Source organism: Triticum aestivum, chromosome 1D, assembly GCF_018294505.1.
Source record: "Triticum aestivum cultivar Chinese Spring chromosome 1D, IWGSC CS RefSeq v2.1, whole genome shotgun sequence".
NCBI classification, from domain to species: Eukaryota; Viridiplantae; Streptophyta; class Magnoliopsida; order Poales; family Poaceae; genus Triticum; species Triticum aestivum.
In genome coordinates this window covers 146,188,992-146,208,503 of record NC_057796.1, presented here as the reverse complement: position 1 = coordinate 146,208,503, position 19,512 = coordinate 146,188,992, and the positions used below count along the sequence as shown (strand labels likewise).

The 19,512-nt window shown below is 45.4% G+C and overlaps 1 protein-coding gene and 1 pseudogene across 1 annotated transcript; one reads left to right on the top strand and one right to left on the bottom strand.

The window, feature by feature from the left end:
• Positions 1–6,775: 6,775 nt before the first annotated feature.
• Positions 6,776–14,311, top strand: LOC123180795 (polygalacturonase ADPG1-like; annotated as a pseudogene).
• Positions 14,312–14,754: 443 nt separating this feature from the next.
• LOC123180794 (thioredoxin-like 2, chloroplastic) lies at positions 14,755–19,158 on the bottom strand. The gene is made up of 4 exons (XM_044592931.1): positions 18,754–19,158; positions 17,994–18,182; positions 15,491–15,655; positions 14,755–15,235 (listed from the first exon to the last, which is right to left on the bottom strand). The coding sequence occupies exons 1-4, from the start codon at positions 18,916–18,918 to the stop codon at positions 15,107–15,109; spliced, it is 648 nt and encodes a 215-aa protein (XP_044448866.1). The 5' UTR covers positions 18,919–19,158; the 3' UTR covers positions 14,755–15,106.
• Between the last annotated feature and the right edge of the window lie 354 nt (positions 19,159–19,512).

Genomic DNA, 19,512 nt, shown 5'->3' with positions numbered 1-19,512 from the left:
ATCATGATAAAGATGGCTCTTCGCAAAAGAATTGCAGAAACACAATATGTTGGTCATCAAATGCTCCCATCACTGATTAAGGCATTGCACTTGAAGGCAAGAGGACTGAAGATGAAATGTATTCGATCTGGTACATATGAGGGAGAGGTTACATATACTGACACTAAAAATAGGGTATGGAGGTATCCTGTGAACCTAAGTACTAGAGAATGTACTTGTAGGCAATGGCAGATCCGTGGGAAGCCATGCATACATGCCCTACATCTGATGACCGTTATCGGGGGTGCAGATGGTGAAGTTGATCAATATTGCTCTGAGTATTTCTCTGTTGCCAAATTTATGTCTGCTTATGCTGACAATGTGCCTGCACTATTGGGGAAAGATCAATGGAACATAGTAGATCCAGGGTTCAAACTCCACGCTCCTGTCATTACTAGACCACCAGGAAGACCAAGGAACCAGAGGATTAGAGCAGGTGAGGAGGGTCATCTACCAAAGAAGTGTGCTTGCAAAAAATGTGGAGTTCTGGGGCATATTGCTAGGCTTTGTACCAATGCAGTGGATGCATCATTTGGAGAGGAGGAAAGATGGACAGCAGCCAATGCTGAGGAGAATGCAGCAGCAATGGAGACTGAAGATGCAGTGGAGAATGCAGCAGCAATTGAAGCAGTGGTGAATGCAGCAACAAATGAAGCATCTTGGTATGTGTTTGCACCCTTTGTAGAATGCAGCTACCCTTTTGTTTGCATTTGTTGTCTTTTTTGCCTATGGCTTATAATTTTATTTACCAGCTCTAGGGAGAAAAGGCCAAGAGATGAAGAAGCAGAAGATTTTGAAACCATGGCCTTTGATGGTTTTGAAGCTATAAGAGAGGAAGAGGAGGGGGTAATTTTTCCAACTGTGCCTTTAAAGATTATTGAACCCATAGATGACCGTCAAATGGTCGTCAAGTGCTCGGCGAGTGGAACTACTCCATCAACACCTCCACGGGGAAAACCCCAAGTAAAGCCCAAGATCAAAAGGAACAAGAGTCTGAAAGAAAAGAGCATCTCAACTAGGGAATCCAGGAGCAAGACGATGAAGCCAGCTGCAAACACAAGGAGCAAGTCGAAAATTTGAATTAAGTTGTTGGGAAATTTTTGTGTTGTCAATTTGAGGGCGAGTCGATCGCTTAAAACTTGGTAGATTTGTATTAAGATGTTGGCATCTTAAAACTTGGTATATTTGAGCTACTGTGAAAACTTATCAGTTGTAATAAGGGATCCCTTGTAATAATGTTGCTTCTACTTTGGTTTCTTATTTGTGTCAGAATTCAAATTTCCATCAAAATTTGAATTTAAATCAATATTTTAATTTGGGCCAAAATTTGGATTCGAGCCAAAGTTGAAGTTGAACATTGGAGGTTCATTGCTCTGTGTGGTGTATTTGATCGAGCATTTGAAGCCCAATATTCGTAGGTGAACAGTCCGAATGAGAAATGTGCTAGAAACAAGCTCGAAAGCTAGGGTAAACAACCCTATTTGAAATCAAGTTTTTTTTACCTTGGCTAAATGAGGCATATATATTTTTATGAACACTTGTTCCATATATATATGGTAAAAACGAAGTCTCACTATTTATTGATTAATATTCATATTACTACATTTTTTTTGAAAAAATATGCTTTTAATTCAAAACCGTGAAATAACACGTTTTAGATATGAAAATGAAAAAGTAAGTTCAGATCCTTCTTATTCACTCGAAAATGAAGCTATGGAGATTTTTTTTGATTTTTTTGATTTTTTTTCAAACCCTAAACCCTCTCTCCCTATTATACGAACTCTGAACATGTTCATAGGTGATAGCTCATTTGTGTGAAGCCTTTTTTCATGAAAATGACCTACACCAAGTTTATATATTTTTTCTCATAACCTTGTCACATATGACGGCTATGTGCACAAGAATTACAACATTTTGAGTTTTTTTGAATTTTTTTAAAACATTTGAACTTGATTTTGACAGACCACTTCAAAAAATGATTTTTCAAAAAAATGCCCCTATACCGAGTTTATATTTTTTTTATGGTAACTAGGTCTCATAAACGGACGAACTACGTTTGTTTTATATTTTTGCGATTTTTTCTAATTTAGTTATGGCCATTTGAAATCTGGTCAAACCCTAATAACCCCGTTGACTCGCTCATAACCCCGCAGAAATGCTCCAAACCCTAGCGTCGAACGTCCGTCGTCGGATCCTACCAAGCGCCAAACACCACCCGTCAGATGTGGGCAGGCATGCGCGATCCGCGTGATGCATCCTGATTGGCTACTGCACTGTCCTTCTCGGGTTTTTACGATCTGCCCCACTTTACATATGAAATTGTATTTTTCGCACATGACCACCACATGTCAGTGTTAAGAGTTGGTTCAAATATTCAAACTACAAAATACAATGTGGCAAATCGTCAATATAGCTTCCCCTTCTCCTCTTCTCCATCTGACAGACAAAGGCATCGAGCAGATAGGGCAATTCCTCTGTTTCTTTCCCCATCTTCTCGTTCTTCTTCCTCTCGAGCAATTCCTCTGTTTCTTTCCCCATCTTCTCGTTCTTCTTCCTCTCGAGCAATTCCTCTGTTTCTTCCTCTCGGGCGATATGTCGACCTCCTCGTCAGCCCCCCGTTCCACGTGGCCGGTGTATGGTCCAGTGCCGATGACTCGATGCACTGACTGCCCACGGACTGCGCCACTGAAGCGGTTGACTTCGAAGGAGGAGAAGAATGGGAACTTTGGGCGCGAGTTCGTCAAATGCGAGAGCAAGCCGGAGGGGCAGGTTAGATCTGAGTTTTCCTCGCATCCTTTATCTCTAATTTCTCAAAAAATCTATCACATTTCGTTTTCAGATCGTGAAGAAATGCCACCATTTCGAGTGGATGGATGATTACATCCAGAGGCTTCAAGGGTTGGGCTTGCTGGATTCGAGGGGGAATGCAATCCGCGAGTTCAATTTGCCCCATGACAGTGCCGCTCCGGCAGCAGCAGCGCGTCCGGAATACCCGACGGTGGTAGATGTCGAACTGAAGACGGAATTGAAGAAGATGAACAAGAACTTCAAGCAGCTGATTGAGTTGAAGAAGCAATCCAATCTGATAGCTTTAGGAATACTTGCTCTAGGAATTTTTTACTTGATGGCCATCTCTCGTTAGAGATGTTTGTCTACTGTTGTTGCCACTATTTAGCAATCCAAGTCTGTTTATCTCAAATGCAACTCTGTTTAGTGCAATTGTCGATCTCTGAATGTATGCAGTTTACTGTTAAGTTTCGACACTTTCAGTTTCGGCAGAAGACAAGTACCAGTTCAGTGATAGGATTATTTTGTTAGCAAATAACCTCGAGTGTTGGATCATACCCTAGCTCGTCAGATGACAGTAAGCAGTACTTGAGCAGCACAAGGGATATACATCAAGTTCATCTCTTCTCTCTCGCACTTGCCAAACTTTTGTCCTCGAGTTCGTCAGTTCTGCTAGAAACCTAGTTCGCGGGCCCAAAGAGAATCAAGCTGCAATAGGCCCACAAAGGATAAATGAGGCCCAGAAACAAGCGATGTTTCTTTTTTTGTTTAGGAACGATTGCTTTGTCCTTTTTTGTTTCTGATTGCTTTTTTCATTAATTTGATTGCCCAATCTCTTCTATCTCATTGAGGATTTTTTTTGCTTTCCTTTATGGGTCCCTTCATTTTTTAGAATCAAAGTATTTGCAAACCGCAGTATTATTATGCCTAGAGAACCAATACTTCATGATTGGAAAAAGAGGTCCAACCCTCTTTTTTATATACTTCAAACATAGTGTAGTTTTCTACATATTAAAGTATATAAAACTACACTTTTGACTAAAGCCAATCATCTCAAAGTATTTGATACTTCAATATTTCTGAAAACCAAAGTATTCTTGGAATACCTAAAAAATACAGAGCTCTCAAACCAAAGCCGTGTACAAATGTACAATATGTTCTTATTTTTAGAAGGCATCTATGAACACATCATTTTTAGTTAGTTTGGTTAATTTTCCCCACGCCAATTAGCCGTGTCTAAACTTGGGACAAACAAAATACAAAGGGAAATACAAACATAACAAAGCATTAATATAACACACATAAATTAACTTAGATAGTAGGGTTGCTAGGGCAACAAACATAACAAAACATTAATATAACACACATAAATAGATAGGGTTGCTAGGGCAACATAAGTTCCCAAGTTCTTACATAGCTAGGTCGGGCAACACGCACACCAAACTCACACTCACACTACATAGTAGATAGGGATAGGGTAGCTAGGGCAACACGCACACCGCCGGCTTCACCGTCTTCTTCGCCGTCGGCTTCAGTACTCCTCCTCAAGGCTGTTGTCGCCGACGTAGTACGGGAGGCTGTGCATGCGGTTGCGAGCGGGGAAGACGCTCTCGAAGTCCGTGAAGATGTTATGGGTGGTGAATGCGATGAACTCGCACCCACACCAATACACCTTGCCGAGCAGGTAGTAGGCATCGAACCTGTTGGTGAAGTGGACGACGAGCCCTACCACTGGAGCGTTGGCGTGGGGACGCTGCTCCACGAGGTTGAACATGGGCGGCGAGCCCGGCGGGGGGTGGTGGAAGCCCGCACGGAGGAACCCCCGTGCAAGCTCAGTGCTACCCCTCCAGCGTGAGATCGCCCACACGCGGAGCGATGCCTCGACGACGACGTTGGCGGGGTACCGCCGTTCCGGCACGGTGGGCGGCGCTTGGAACGTCGGCCCGGTGTACTGCATCTTGAAACGCTTCGCTGAGTGGAACGGCTTTGGCTTTTGGGGGAAGAAGAGAAGTGGGAGGCGCAGATGGATCTGTAGAAGAAGAGGCAATGAAGGGCAGTTTAAATAGCCAGAAGAGACGAAGTGGGTACACGCGCAAACGGCGTAGATCGTGACTCAGTGCGTGCGTGAACCGATGCGATCATAAATGTGTGAACGTGAATCCATGCGAACGTGCTTTGCGTGCTCTGCGTTGGCGGCTGCCTGCCTCCCCCTTCTGCGTGCTCTGCGTTGGCGGCTGCCTGCCTCCCCCTTCTGCGTGCTCTGCGTTGGCGGCTGCCTGCCTCCCCCTTCTGCGTGCTCTGCGTTGGCGGCTGCCTGCCTCCCACAACTGAATCGAGCGGCACTCGTGCGGCGTGAACCGATGCCTCGACATAGACGCGAGCGTGCGTGCAGCCTGCCCCTTCTGCCACCGGCACGTATGCCTGCGACGCGTGAAACGACGCTGCGGAGCGACTAAATCCACCGGCAACCGGGTGGCAAGGATCGATGCGTGCGTCTCGGCGTGCATGCATGCGTTTAGGTTTAGGTCACTAGATGCGTGCGTGGCGGTGTTCGCATGCATAGCAGGCTAAATCGATGCCAAAGCCGGGCATGCATAGCAGGCTGCATCCATCGATAGAAGGCTTTTTTAATTTATTCCCAACAAACTAACGGGCCCGTCCTATGAACACAAACACGGCCCAACCAGCGAAGCGCCCCACAAGTCAGTTAACGGCCAAGACGGCAAACGTCTGTTATGAACATTTGTGAGAGTTTCAGCTAAGGGAGTGGGGAAAAGTGAGCAAAAGTTTGAAGCGTGGGGAAAACTGAGCACAACTAAGGAATTGGGGGCACAGATGGAATAAGCCCTATAGATAAATGGTCGAGGAAGGTCATAAATCGGGTTTCATCTTTGTCATTGGGTACCGGATCCAAGGTGAAAGGATGCGTCTATGGGACATCTGGCCATTCAGCTGGCCTGCCCACACCTTGCCGGGCGACATGCCCGGATGCCCCGTCATCTGCTTGCAAAACACTTGCCCAGACTTTGTCAAGCAAGCAATGTGCAACACGTTTAAGAAATGCCTCTTTTATAAATTAACCCCAAGATCCATCTAAAATCGGTTGCAAATGAGCAACCGAACCACTCAAGATGGATATGCCTTTGGACACGGCTCATTTACAGCTAACCTTTTGTGTTTGTGTCCGCCGGGCACGCCCATTTGTTCCCAGATTGTACCATCTATTTAGCCAGCCTTCCGGAGATACTTGCATGTCCGGCTTCGTCCTAATCTTGCCACAGACCCGGTTAGGCGTTTGAGCTATTCCGACCAAAGGTCGTTTTTTTAGAGTTTGTTTTTTAGGGGAAAGCCACTTTATTACTCAAATTCCACAATGGGTGGGATACGACGTTGGTCATGAGGCTGGCCAAGCCACACATGACGACCCAAAGATAACGAAGTAGAAAACTTTGCTAACTTAGAGCTTCTACATTAACTCTACGACTTTCGTGAATAAAATTATAAGAAAAATGTGCAGCCCTAGCTTTGATTTCACTAATGATAGCTCCGTAGGAATCTTGAATTCCTTTTGCGATGTCACCAATGACTTGCTTGCAATTGGACGAAACAATGAAGCAGTGAACATTAAGATCTTCCGCGAGGTTTGGTGGTGGGCTTGGTGTGGGGTTAGTGATGGACTTGGCTCGGAGTTAGTGCATTGAGGCCCGACAGACGCCCCCACGTAAGCCAATGAAGCCCAGAACAACAATATTTCGGAACCTACGCAATCGTACTGACACACGCCACCACCAAGTTCCTGGGCGAGGGTAGATGGGCCGAGGGCAGAGACACGGGCTGGACCAAAAGCATGAGCTTAGAGGTAGGGGCCCGGGACGCCACCGGCCCATTTGTCCGTGGCCCAAGGAGTTGGTCCACCCCAGCAACGACCAGAAGCAGAGCCTCGCACGAAAACCCCTGCAGCAGGCGCACCCTCCGCCGCCGCCACCACCAGCTCGCCACCCACCGGCGCCCCAGCCAGCGGCAGAGAAGCCGGGAGAAAGAAGATAATGACCTCGCTAAAATGTCAGCGCAAGAAATCTCCATCGAATCGGCAACCATGAATCGAGCCCCACGCTTTTCCTTTCTCAGCTAAGATCCTATAACTGAAACCTCTGTTCATGAATGTTAAGATACCTACCTGAAAAGGTCCAAATGCAATCACATGCCTTCTTTCCCTGATGATTTGTCATTAGCACTGATAAGGTGCACGATGATTCATAACTTCCACCAGCCAGTGGGTTATACATATGTAAGGGTTCAAACATCCATGCAAGGTTAGTGGGTCTGGAGAGTGCAGCACCGAAGAAATGCATGCGTTTCTCAGATGATCTGTCTCTACAGTGGGTACTCCAGGTGTCCTTAATTTTGCTGTTTGGATCTTAGTGTTGAAATAATCTCAAAATCCACACTGGGTTAGTTGGGTGCAATGGCAAAAAAGGCAAACATAATGTTTCAAGCACATTTATCTTGACTCCCATGCCAGGAGAATCTTCTGTTGCCACGCTCCAAATATCTATGCCAACTTAGCTAATCAACCAGAAGCAACCTGAGCTAAGAACATCCAAAGATCTCCAACCAAACTTGGCACCTATAAATAATCCTCATGATGGAATACTTGATCCCATTAGTTTCAGCACCAACAACACATACTAAGAGTGCACAAATGGCTTCCATTGTGCCCCTTTTCTCTCTACTGTCATTATTCTTGTGTTGTGTTCTTGCCAAGAAAGACATGAAAGTAGCCCCTTTGACAAATTGGGCTGACCATAGAGGTCAATCTCTACAGTCAAATCATGTTTTCAGTGTGCTCAGATATGGGGCTTACGGGGATGGACGCCACGACGACACAAAGGTATGTATAGTGCAAAACCAACTCAAAATACATAGCATAATTCATTTCACTAGAGATAGAAATGCATATGGAAGGTTTACCATGGGTTTCTTGCGCATCCACTTCTTGCAGGCATTGTCAAAGGCGTGGGCTGCAGCTTGCTTGTAATGCCCCAGACCGATGCTCTAGATGCCTTCTTATTTTAGTTGTTGTCGTGTGATTATTATGTTTGTGCTTTGTCATAATTGTTTTGCATATTTCATTCCTATATGTTTATGCCATGATCATGATTAGTGCCATTGTCATATTTTGCTTCTTGCATCATGTTCATCTTTTATTATATTCCATTATGCCATCCTTGTTTGTTTTGCCATGCCTATCTCTTGTCATATTGCTTTTGGTCATTCATGTTGTTGCCATGAGCATCATGTGCATTGCACTCAGCCTTACGTTACATGTTACTTTCTTCTTGTGTGTGCATCAGCCCTTGCTCTCTCTCTCAAGCAATGCCCATGTATCATCACCTCTCCCTTCCTCCTTCCTTCATGTTTTTGCAAGTGACATTATTCCCTCCTCCATTAATGTTTATTTATTTCCTGATGATCTTACTCCATGCCTTATACCTTTCTGTCAAGTATCATCCATTTTGGAGTTGTTTTGGTTGGGTTCAAAAATGGCTCAAGTTTGAATTTAATTCAAACTTGAATTATTTTTATATCCTTAAAAATGGCCAAAGCAATTTATTCAAATAGTGCATACCTCCAGGAGATCATATTAATTTTCTTCCTAGCTTCAACCCCCTCCAATCCCTCTGTACCTTTTGCCCTTTTATTTCTGTTTGAAGAAATAGAAAAGAGGCAGAAGCAGCACCAGCAGCAGCAGCCCCAGCGTAGCCCAGTCCAGCACCACCACAGCCCAGCCCGCCAACCACCTCCCCCTCTGGTAATTCCACCTCCACGTAACACATTTTCACCCTGGCCCCACATGTCATCCTCTCTCCTTCCTCCTTTCTTCCTCCTTGGCAGAACTCCCTCGCTCACAGTAACTCCAGGTCACCTCGGCGCACATGGCCGCCGTGGCAAGGCCGACTCCATCCTCGCCATCCAGCCCCCCCTATTTAACCCCCGTAGCAACCCCTAGGGTTTCCCCTTCCTCCTCTCCCTCTTGTCCGCCGCCGCCGCGCAGGTAATGGCACCCAAGCGCCCTGTTGCCTCGCTTCCGATTGCCATGGCCGAGGCGAGCCGGAGCTCTCCTCCGGCGTACGAGCTCCAACGCCGGCCCCTTCTTCCTCCACGGCCCGTTCCCGCTGCGATCCAAGGCTGGAGACGCCAAGTTCCTCGGCGTCCTCTTCCTCTGCTTCATCTCCTTCACGGTTCAGAGGAACGCCAAGTTCCTCCTCGTCGTCTTCATCTTCTTCATCTATGGCAGGTGCTCGTCGCCGGTCAACTTCGTCGCGTTCCATCGTCCCCGAGCTCGATCGACTCCTCCGAGCCCCTCTATGTGAGCAGCCTCATCTCACCATCAGTTTTCCCCTTCGTTTGCGCCCTGTTTCGTCCGTCCCATCGAGCCCAAGCACTCCTCCGTCGAACCTCGTCTCCGGCGAGTGTTTCGACCTCTCCTTGTTTCTCGTGCGCGTCCAGTAGGGTCGCGTTGTTCCATGGAGCCGATTCCCTCTTGCAGCGCGCGTTTTGGTCCTTGAGTCATCAGGTCCAAGCTCCACCTTGCCGCCACTGTTTCCTCGTCGCCGACGTTGCCCTGTCATCGTCTGGAGGCGTGCGTGACACGCGGGAGCGCGATTCCTTGTTGTGAGTATTGCATGCGCCTCCGCCGCTCGGTTCGCTCACCGGCGAGCAGCTCCGACGAGCTCCTCCGCCGCTCCGTGTGCACAGCGCCAGCTCCTCTGCTTTCTCTGCTTCTTGCGTGCGCTCACGCCCGCTTGCTTCGATGCTCATGCCACTGCTCGCCTGGCTGGTCTGCACTGCATCACCCGCAGGTCAAGTCCCGCGCTCGCGCAGCACGCCCGCGTCTTCGCATCACCCAACACAGCCAGCGCCTCGCTGTGCTTCGCGGCATGGCAGTAGGCTTCTGCCCGCGCACACCCACACATGCACGCGCATGCCCCGCCGTTGCTCCGTGGTTCGCGTAGCAGCACCCTCCACCTTTCCGCACGCCCGCCGTAGCTCTGCATCCACCGCATGCGCCATGCTTGCTCGCTGCCGTCGCCGCTGAGATCCCCGTGCGCGCTTCAGTTTGGGTCCTGGTCGCGCTGTCCATATGCTTTATTTCCTTGCTGATCTTTCTTTGCATCACGAACACATAGCTAGCCCAGTGGCTAGCGCAGCCACTATCCAGCCATGGGGTATGGGGTTCGAATCCCAGGCGGCCCTGTTTTCAATTTCTTTTGGCACACAGCCACTTAGGCCTCATTCTCTTCTGGGCCGCTTCACTGCGCTGCAATCCGGCCCGTGCATATTTTTTTCTGCTCTGTGATTTTAGCATTTTCCAGTGCATGCATATTTTCAGAAATGCCATTAATTTGCTTTGCTCATATCTAAATATCCATGCATCATAATAAAGCATGTAATATATGTAAAATGCTTAGGATTTCATGTACTTTCATAATATGCTGCTTTCTTCCATGTTAAAAAAAAGTTTAAATTGTTGTTTGCATTAATTTGCATAAATGACATGTTAAAATGGTATATTTCATAACTAAATAACCGTAGCTCCGAATTTAATAAATTATATATGTAACTTGTCTAGGAAAATGCATAGATTAACATGATGCACTTACTTTTGCTGTTTAACAACTCTAAAATATGGGTTAGGCAGAACAGTACCAAATTCGAAATATGCACATGGGGTTTTTCCGGAATTGTTGTTTGAGTTTCCGACCTCATTTAAACTTGCCTAAATAGGTAGTTTGCATATGCTTCACCTCTTGCCATGTTAACAACATTTAATCTTGACATGCATCATACTTGGTTGTGCATCATGTCATGTTATGCTTGTTTATTTACTATGTTGTTTGCTTCTTTCCGGTTGTGCTTCATCTCGTTAGCTCCGGTAACATTGCGATTGTGAGGATCCGTTCGACTACGTTGGTGCATCTACTTCATGGATTCGGTCTTCTTCCTAGCGGGATTTCAGGCAAGATGACCGTCACCTTGGATCTCATTACTATCATTGCTATGCTAGTTGCTTCGTTCTATCGCTATGCTGCGCTACCTATCACTTGCTCTTCAAGCCTCCCAAATTGCCATGAACCTCTAACCTTTGTCACCCTTCCTAGCAAACCGTTGTTTGGCTATGTTACCGCTTTGCTCAGCCCCTCTTATAGCGTTGCTAGTTGCAGGTGAAGATGAAGATTGCTCCATGTTGGATTATGTTTATGTTGGGATATCACAATATCTCTTATTTAATTAATGCATCTATATACTTGGTAAAGGGTGGAAGGCTCGGCCTTATGCCTGGTGTTTTGTTCCACTCTTGCCGCCCTAGTTTCCGTCATACCGGTGTTATGTTCCTTGATTTTGCGTACCTTACGCGGTTGGGTGATTTATGGGACCCCCTTGACAGTTCGCTTTGAATAACACTCTTCTAGCAAGGCCCAACCTTGGTTTTACATTTGCCTCACCTAGCCTTTTTCCCTTGGGAGTCGCGCTCCCGAGGGTCATCTTTATTTTAACCCCCCCGGGCCAATGCTTCTCTAAGTGCTGGTCCGAACTGAGTAGACTGCAGGGCCCCCTCGTGGAAACTCGAGGTCTGGTTTTACTCGTAGGATGTCTCATCCGGTGTTGCCCTGAGAACGAGATATGTGCAGCTCCTATCGGGATTGTCGGCACATCGGGCGGCTTTGCTGGTCTTGTTTTTACCATTGTCGAAATGTCTTGTAACCGGGATTCCGAGACTGATCGGGTCTTCCCGGGAGAAGGAATATCCTTCGTTGACCGTGAGAGCTTATAATGGGCTAAGTTGGGACACCCCTGCAGGGTATTATCTTTCGAAAGCCGTGCCCGCGGTTATGTGGCACATGGGAATTTGTTAATGTCCGGTTGTAGAGAACTTGACACTTGACTTATATTAAAACGCATCAACCGCGTGTGTAGCCGTGATGGTCTCTTCTCGGCGGAGTCCGGGAAGTGAACACGGTTTCTGGGTTATGGTTGACGTAAGTAGGAGTTCAGGATCACTTCTTGATCACTTCTAGCTTTTCAACCGTTCCGTTACTTCTCTTCTCGCTCTTATTTGCGTATGTTAGCCACCATACATGCTTAGTCGCTGCTGCAACCTCACCACTTTACCCCTTCCTTACCCATTAAGCTTTGCTAGTCTTGATACCCATGGTAATGGGATTGCTGAGTCCTCGTGGCTCACAGATTACTACAACACCAGTTGCAGGTACAGGTTTTGCGATGATCATGACGCGAGAGCGATGTTACTTGTTTGGAGTTCTTCTTCTGCTTCTTCTTCGATCAGGGGATAGGTTCCCGGTCGGCAGCCTGGGCTAGCAGGGTGGATGTCGTTTGAGCTTCTGTTTGTGTTCCATCCGTAGTCGGATGTTGATCTTATGTATGATGTATTGTTGTATTCTTGCGGCATTTGTATGCCTTGTATGTATCCCCATCTATTATGTAATGTTGATGTAATGATATCCACCTTGCAAAAGCGTCTTCAAGATGCGCTTCTATCCTTGGTGGGACCTTCGAGTTCCTTTAGGATAGGGTCGCATCTTGGGCGTGACATTGCTCCTCTTTGAATCCTAGCACTGTGCTCATCCCCAAGGGCAAGAAATGCCTAACGAAGCTTGTAACCTTCTCTGGCCCATGCAAATCCAGTATCAAGTTAATGGTGGGATAGATGAATAACAATAACATGCATACATTATTTTCTTCCATCAACTTTTGCAAACAAAGATGACAAGTTCTACCAAATTCCAGATTGAAGGTACTTTGGTAGCTCCTCCAAAGAGATCATACTGGATAGAGGATACCATTAGGCACTGGATTTTGTTCAGATCTGTGAGAGGTCTTACTGTCACCGATGGTGGGACCATTGATGGCAATGGAAAGATTTGGTGGCAGAACTCCTGCAAAGTAAACACAAAACTCGTAAGTATATTGAACTTCTAAGTTGTGCATTAATGAAAAACACTAGGAAAATGTAATGTTTCACTGTCAACTTTAAAAAGTTATAACTATTACAGCTTTCAATTTATTTTTTCCTGAAACATTTCTAATATGAATTGTTCTTTTCCTTGATAGCCTTGCAGGCAAGCTCCAACGGTGAGTGCACCTTCCAATCATCTTACTTGGCATATTTCAATCGAGTAGCCTTGTTTTTCTTGCTTACATATTGGCTACTTTCTTTTCACTTTCCAGGCTTTGACGTTCTATTCTTGTACAAATCTGAAAGTGAATAATTTAGAAGTGTTGAACAGCCAACAAATCCACATATCAATGGAGCGTTGCAGCAATGTAAGGATGTCACGCCTATCAATCAGAGCACCTGGCACTAGCCCCAACACCGACGACATCCATATCACCCATAGTAAGGATGTGAAAGTTATGGACTGTGCAATCAAGACTGGGGACGACTGCATGTCAATCGAGGATGGGACTGAGAATCTACATGTCAAGAACATTGTGTGTGGACCAGGGCATGGGATAAGCATTGGGAGCTTAGGTGATCGCAACTCTCAAGCTCAAGTTGCAAACATCACCATTGACGGGGTGCGACTGCACGACACGACGAATGGAGCTCGTATCAAGATATGGCAGGGCGGGCGGGGTTATGCAAAGAATATCGTGTTCAAGAACATGATAATGGATAATGTACGGGACCCGATCATTATCGACCAGAACTACTGCGACTCGGCTACACCATGTACTAAACAGGTGAAAGAACATGACGACCATGATGGGTTTATTCATTTGTTTATGTACATTGATTTTATTTTTTGTTGATTGTTTTCTGAGATAGCAACCCGCTCATACCAAGCGGTGTATGTACATAGATATAACCTGGTGTGTTATTCTTTTGTATAGAAAGCGGCTGTGGAGGTGAGCAATGTGTTGTTTAAGAACATTAGGGGGACAAGGGCCTCAAGAGAGGCTATCAAGCTCAGTTGCAGTAAAGCTGTACCTTGCCATGGGATAGCCTTGCACAACGTCAGGCTTACTCTAAAACGAGGGGGTGGTGATGCAAAGAGCACCTGTCAGAATGCAAAAAGGAGGAAACTGGGAACAGTTATGCCACAGCCATGTAGTCTCAACGATTGAAACTATATGACAAGGATTTGAAACGAAATCGCTGAGGCCTGCCCAGTTGTAGTTGATGAGCAGAAAGGGTTCGATACGCTTCCTCTGATTCTCCAAGTGAAGTCATGCAATGGAAGGATACATGCTAACATTGAAATGAATAGAAGTAGGCACAATAGTTGGGGGCCTGGGGCTTACGGTGAAGAGTACTTGCATTTTTTAGGCGGGGGTACTTGCAATTTGATTGTAAAATGGACTGTTCCAAAGTATTTTGCATGCAATACTTGTAGTCATACATGAAAACAGTCTGTAACTAAAACAATTTCAAAGAGTAATACTGAATAGAACTTATGTACTTTTCTCTGGCTGATTATTTTCAAATTTTGAAAAGCACCTTGGATGGGCCAGGGCGAAGAGAAGAGATGCTTAGCCAGAAAATAAGGTTTTCTTATCTGTTTGATATTCTTGATTGTCTGAATAATTCATTAATTTTGAGTCACTTGACTCGGTATGCAGTTGCTAAAACGTGCTTCTGTTATGAACAATAACCACACGGGAAAAAAGGAATAGTTAATGAAATCAGCTGGTATTAACCAAAAAAATCAGCTGGGTGCCCACCTTATGGTTGAAGATAGCCTTCAAATTGTACAACACAGTATCCAAAAATTGTATTCCGAAAGAGCACAATATTAGCAAAATGTTGCTGCGGTTTTTGCTCTGTAGTTCACAGATAGTGAGGCACAGATGATGATTGGGATGGCTCAGAGAGATCACTAAGATCTACGAAAATCAGTCTAATTAGAAATAAATAAACGGTCGCTTTATTCGTTACCTAGGCCTGGCTTCACCACACGTCCTTGGCCAAACCAGCCAAACCAACGGTGTGTGACAGCCCCAGGATGGAGTTCATGACTTTTACCACCCCTAAAATGATGTAGTATAACACTACTGCTTCTGCCAAGCACAAGAAAAAGTTGACACGCTATATATGATACACATTTTCCTTCCCTGAGAGTAAAACAGTAATCCTCACAACACCTGATGCGTACGTGAACCCCCTCTATACAGGAAAACTGAAGATTGTCCTGAGCTGATTACAGTGGGGCAAAAAAATGAGTCGGACAAAGAAACAGATGATTTCTAAGGAGGGCTAGCTTGCAGCTTCTGCAGGTTTCTCCTGGGAGCTCGAGCTATCAAGCACATCCCCAACTCCGACAGGTGGACCAATGCTGCAGCGATCGGTGTTGTGAACGGCAATGGCATCCTTCAGCTTCTGAAACTGTAAAGGAGAGACTGGATTTAATGAGAGCATACGGAACTTGGACAAAACGTTACAAAGTATTTATCGGTGCCTATTTTCTGAACCCATAGTTGAACAACAAAACAATAAAGTGAAAACACTTGCAAAAGAAGCCTCTCTAGAACAAGATCATGTGTCTGGAGTTTCCGACAATCTGATACAGTACATTATGAGTTGTAACTAAAGATTACCTATTGTACAAGGTGCCTATGAAGGGGGTGATGTATGGTTTACCTTAGCTAAGGAACATGAGAACGCCTCCAGTTGCCCATCGGCTCCGCGATAAAAATGGAAGAAAGGGAGGACCTTCACATTCAGTCGTTTACACATAGGTTTGTTTTCATCGAAATTTACTTTCAGGAACACGATATTAGGATTATCCGTGGCTGTCCTGCACAGCTGCATTGTGATTTGAGATGCCATTAGTTTCAGAACAGTATTTGATGAAGTCACCGAAACATACATGTTAGGGAGATGCTATCAGATGGCAATCATAAACTACTTATGTTTTAAGGAAAGCAAGTAGCACAAGGTAAAAAAAATATGAACCTATGAGACCAATCAATCGACTCGGTATGGAGTTTATAAAAAGTGATTGCCACAAAAATGTCAAACAAAAAGTCTGTCATGATAAAATCCGCAAAGCGTCCATTAGTTCTTCAAAGTACCAATCATAAACTGGAAAGTCCTTGCTAAGCTAGATGCTAAGTCGCTAAAAAGTTGGCAGTAAGAGCTCGTATTGTCACGAACATGAGGTGGCCACCAAAACACATGACCTGGGCAAAGGTGAGCCGTCTCGTAATTGCAAGCAAGCAGCCTTTTAAAGCAAGGGCAGTCTCAGTCGTGGTATTGACCTATGCAGCCAAGTCACTCAAGAACCATGAACCAAGCAAGATCTGCAACACTAGCATAATGCCCAAAGCAAACCAATCAGCCAGCCATTGGCGATGATCTATGCCCAACAGCTGCATGCCTATTAAACATAATGGAGCTACAGAAGGAACCAAATTGAGGGGCTGAGAAAAGAGCCACAAGGAGATGGTAAGACAATGAGTTTCGGATGGACAGTTCATCAGGTAATAACTTATGCACACAAATTCAGTAGATTCCGGTATCCAGGCCTTGTTACAGCCTCCTAAAGGCCATAAGCTTCTATGTAAGAAACAACAGGTGTGTAATAACTTGGTAAAAAGAGAGAATCTTCAGCGGCATCGATATAGGGAGTCCTAATCAGGGACACATCTACCTTGCAGCTTGGCCTCCTTTTCTTGTGAACTGTTAACTAACTGGTAATGCTTTCTATTTCCTCCTTCCCAAAATATACGGCGCGGTTCACTTTTTCTGGTCTTCGATGTATAGCTTTGATTATGATTTTCACTTATAGCATGTCTACAGAATTAGTACAAAGATATATGAAATAAAACTATTTTGCAAGACAAATACGATGATACCACTTATACATGCTAGATTCATATAATTTTGTACTCCCTCCGTCCCATAATATAAGAGCGTTTTTGACACTAGTGCAGTGTCAAAAACACTCTTATATTATGGGACGGAGGGGGTATGTATTAGTGGTCAAAGTTGTGCATTAAAGACCGTGCAAAGTCAAGTGCGCCATATATTTTGGGAAGGAGGGAGTAGCAGCTAAATGCTAAACTGGCACACTCTTGTGATGATTGTCAAATCCTAAGTATGCTTAATAAATGTTCAAAAAAAGAATACTTAATAAATTAGCACTATCTATCGTGACTAGAATGCAGAAAAGGTGACCTGCTCATTGCTTGATTGTGACTTTTTATAGCAGGTTTGGCATAAAAATTCCAGCGTTTGTTGTGCTGGTTCTGTGACACTTCAGAACAGATTTGTCTGTGAACCTTGCAGGCGAGCAGAATGGTGGCAAGAACCAAGAAAATCTCTGCCCAAGCAGCAAAGAACTTAAATGGAGTTATCTTTACCCTTGGTGGAATCTCTAAGTGGACCAGGACCCTGGAATTTTCAGTAACACACTATCAGGCATGACCTCGTGGTCAACTTGATCCAGGAAGATTTCAGCAAAGGAATTGGCCTTGATTCAACACTATATGTCCATACCCTCTAAGCATCTTCAAGGCACCATAGTATTCAGCTATGCAGCGATCAATTAATATTTCTCTTCTATTTTAGAGAACAGTAACATCTGACGACTCACCAAAAACCTATTAAGATCTCATCACGATGATGGATTGCTAAAGGAGTTATGACCATGGTATCCATGGTGCTAATGTCTTGTGAATAAGAGAGATAATATGTAGTATGCGTGTCTATGCATAAATTTTCAAGAGAGAGGGGAGATAACGATGAAAGAGAAAAAATATTCATTCTAAATTCAAGCCTTATATTTTGGAACAAGATTGCAGAAACTATAATCCTTACATTTTGAAACGAGAGAGTACTGCTTTAGATCTAGCCCTAGTCTTGTAAAGATTGTCAAACCAATCTACCAATTATAAATGGAAAGGAAAATGTTTCCCATTTTCTGTACAAGGTCATTGGCAACTCGGGAACAAGATCAAGAAACAAACAGTACTACACTATTACACAAGCAACATGCCTTCTAAATGACATCTATCCACACAACTATGTGAAGTCATAACTACACATGCGAGAAACAAAATTTGAAAGAAAAGACAATCAAGGCATGAAAAGATCAAACGTAATAGTTACATATATATCAGTACAAATTAATGGTAATTACCCTTGGGAAGAGTGCCCGGCAAGAACCACACCAAGTTCCATAAAACTCTACAATAACAAGCCTGTCGCCTGCATCCCTTAGTGCATCCAAAAACTCCTGTGTGGAGTGTATGTCAATCATATTTGCACCAGCATTCTTTTCCCACCATTTAGGTTGCTCACCAGCCTCTGAACGCACTGCGGCATGCGCCTAGCACAGAGAACAATGGAAAGTCCAAAGAGATCAAACACTCTCAGCAATCAGTTGCATTAATTAAGCAGTAACCCTATCCGTGTCCCAAGCATGTAAATGCAAGAAGCCTTTCTAGTTTCAGTCATAAAGAACTTCAAGCAAGGATGAAGTAACATAGTCTGAAGTATATTCACAATTTCCAATATCCGCGTGTACAATTCTCAGGGAGGGTGAGGTGAATGTGATTCATATAGCCCAAATCAAGCAAATAGTATGTAAATGCCATCGATTGGACTCATTCCAATACCACACATTAATATATGGCTTGCAGGTGTGTCTGTTTTGTTTGCATAATGACAACTCTCCGCATGAATCAGCAAACTAATCAGGACACTCTCCCTATTATATATGTAATCCAGAACGAAACCCCAATTAAACTATCAGAAGACTTCTGCAACCCCGCGTTCCCAAAACCTCCAAACCCTATATGAGACTTGGAACTTCCCCCATCACAACCGCGCGAAAACCCTTAAGAGCGCAGAAGTCCTCTCTCCGAGGAAGCCACAGGAGAAAAAGAGCGCGCACGCACCATGAGCCGGCGTGGCCGCCCAGGCGGGGCGGCAGCCGCCAAGCGCGTGACCCGCAGGTCGGCGCGCGGGGCGGGTGAGAGGACCCCGTGGGAGGGCGGCGACGAGGAGGCGGTGGTGGAAGCACCGAAGCGGCGGGGGAGGTGGTGGAGGAGGGCCTCGGCCATGTGCTCTGCGTCACTCCGGGACGGGGCCAACGACTCCCGCGAGCACACCTAGACCGCCGCCGCAACCACCGAACTATTTGGTATCGGAGACGGGAGCATCCGATGAGGCGTCGCTGCAAGCAGGCTGTACGCGGCACTAGTCGGCTCCTGCCGTCTCCACCGCCTCCTTCCTTGGTTGCGGTGGGGGGAGGAGCGAGGGTCAGAGATTGTGGCCGTGTGGTGGAGATGGTAGCGGCTGGCTCTTTCGCGTGGATGGGGAGCTGAGTGCCACTAATAAGTGGGGCCCGGATGACAGACAGTAGCTTGTCCCATTCGAAATTTAGGGGCTTGATTCTAGGCCTAACCATGCCACACTTTGCCATACAATGTTGCCACACTTGTCTAAGGTTAGTTTTTTAAAATAAGAGCAACAAGTTGGCAAGCCTAAAGGAATCTTGCCACACTTTTTGAATGTATGTGATGTGGGACCCTAGTGTGGCTTGCCTAAGGTGTGGCTTGAACCAAACACCCACCCAAATCGGTCAAACTTGCCTAACCTTAGGTGTGGCAACCTTAGGCAAACTTGGTCTCAAACCAAGCAGAATTCGAAATGGC

What these genes read in the sequence shown, in the direction of transcription:
- LOC123180794 (XM_044592931.1), bottom strand. Translation starts at nt 18,918, where the DNA reads ATGGCCGAGGCCCTCCTCCACCACCTCCCCCGCCGCTTCGGTGCTTCC. An exon ending in GCCGGGCACTCTTCCCAAGG is followed by an intron (nt 15,656 to 17,993) that starts GTAATTACCATT and finishes ATCACAATGCAG; the next exon opens with CTGTGCAGGACAGCCACGGA. An exon ending in TCTCATGTTCCTTAGCTAAG is followed by an intron (nt 15,236 to 15,490) that starts GTAAACCATACA and finishes TCTCCTTTACAG; the next exon opens with TTTCAGAAGCTGAAGGATGC.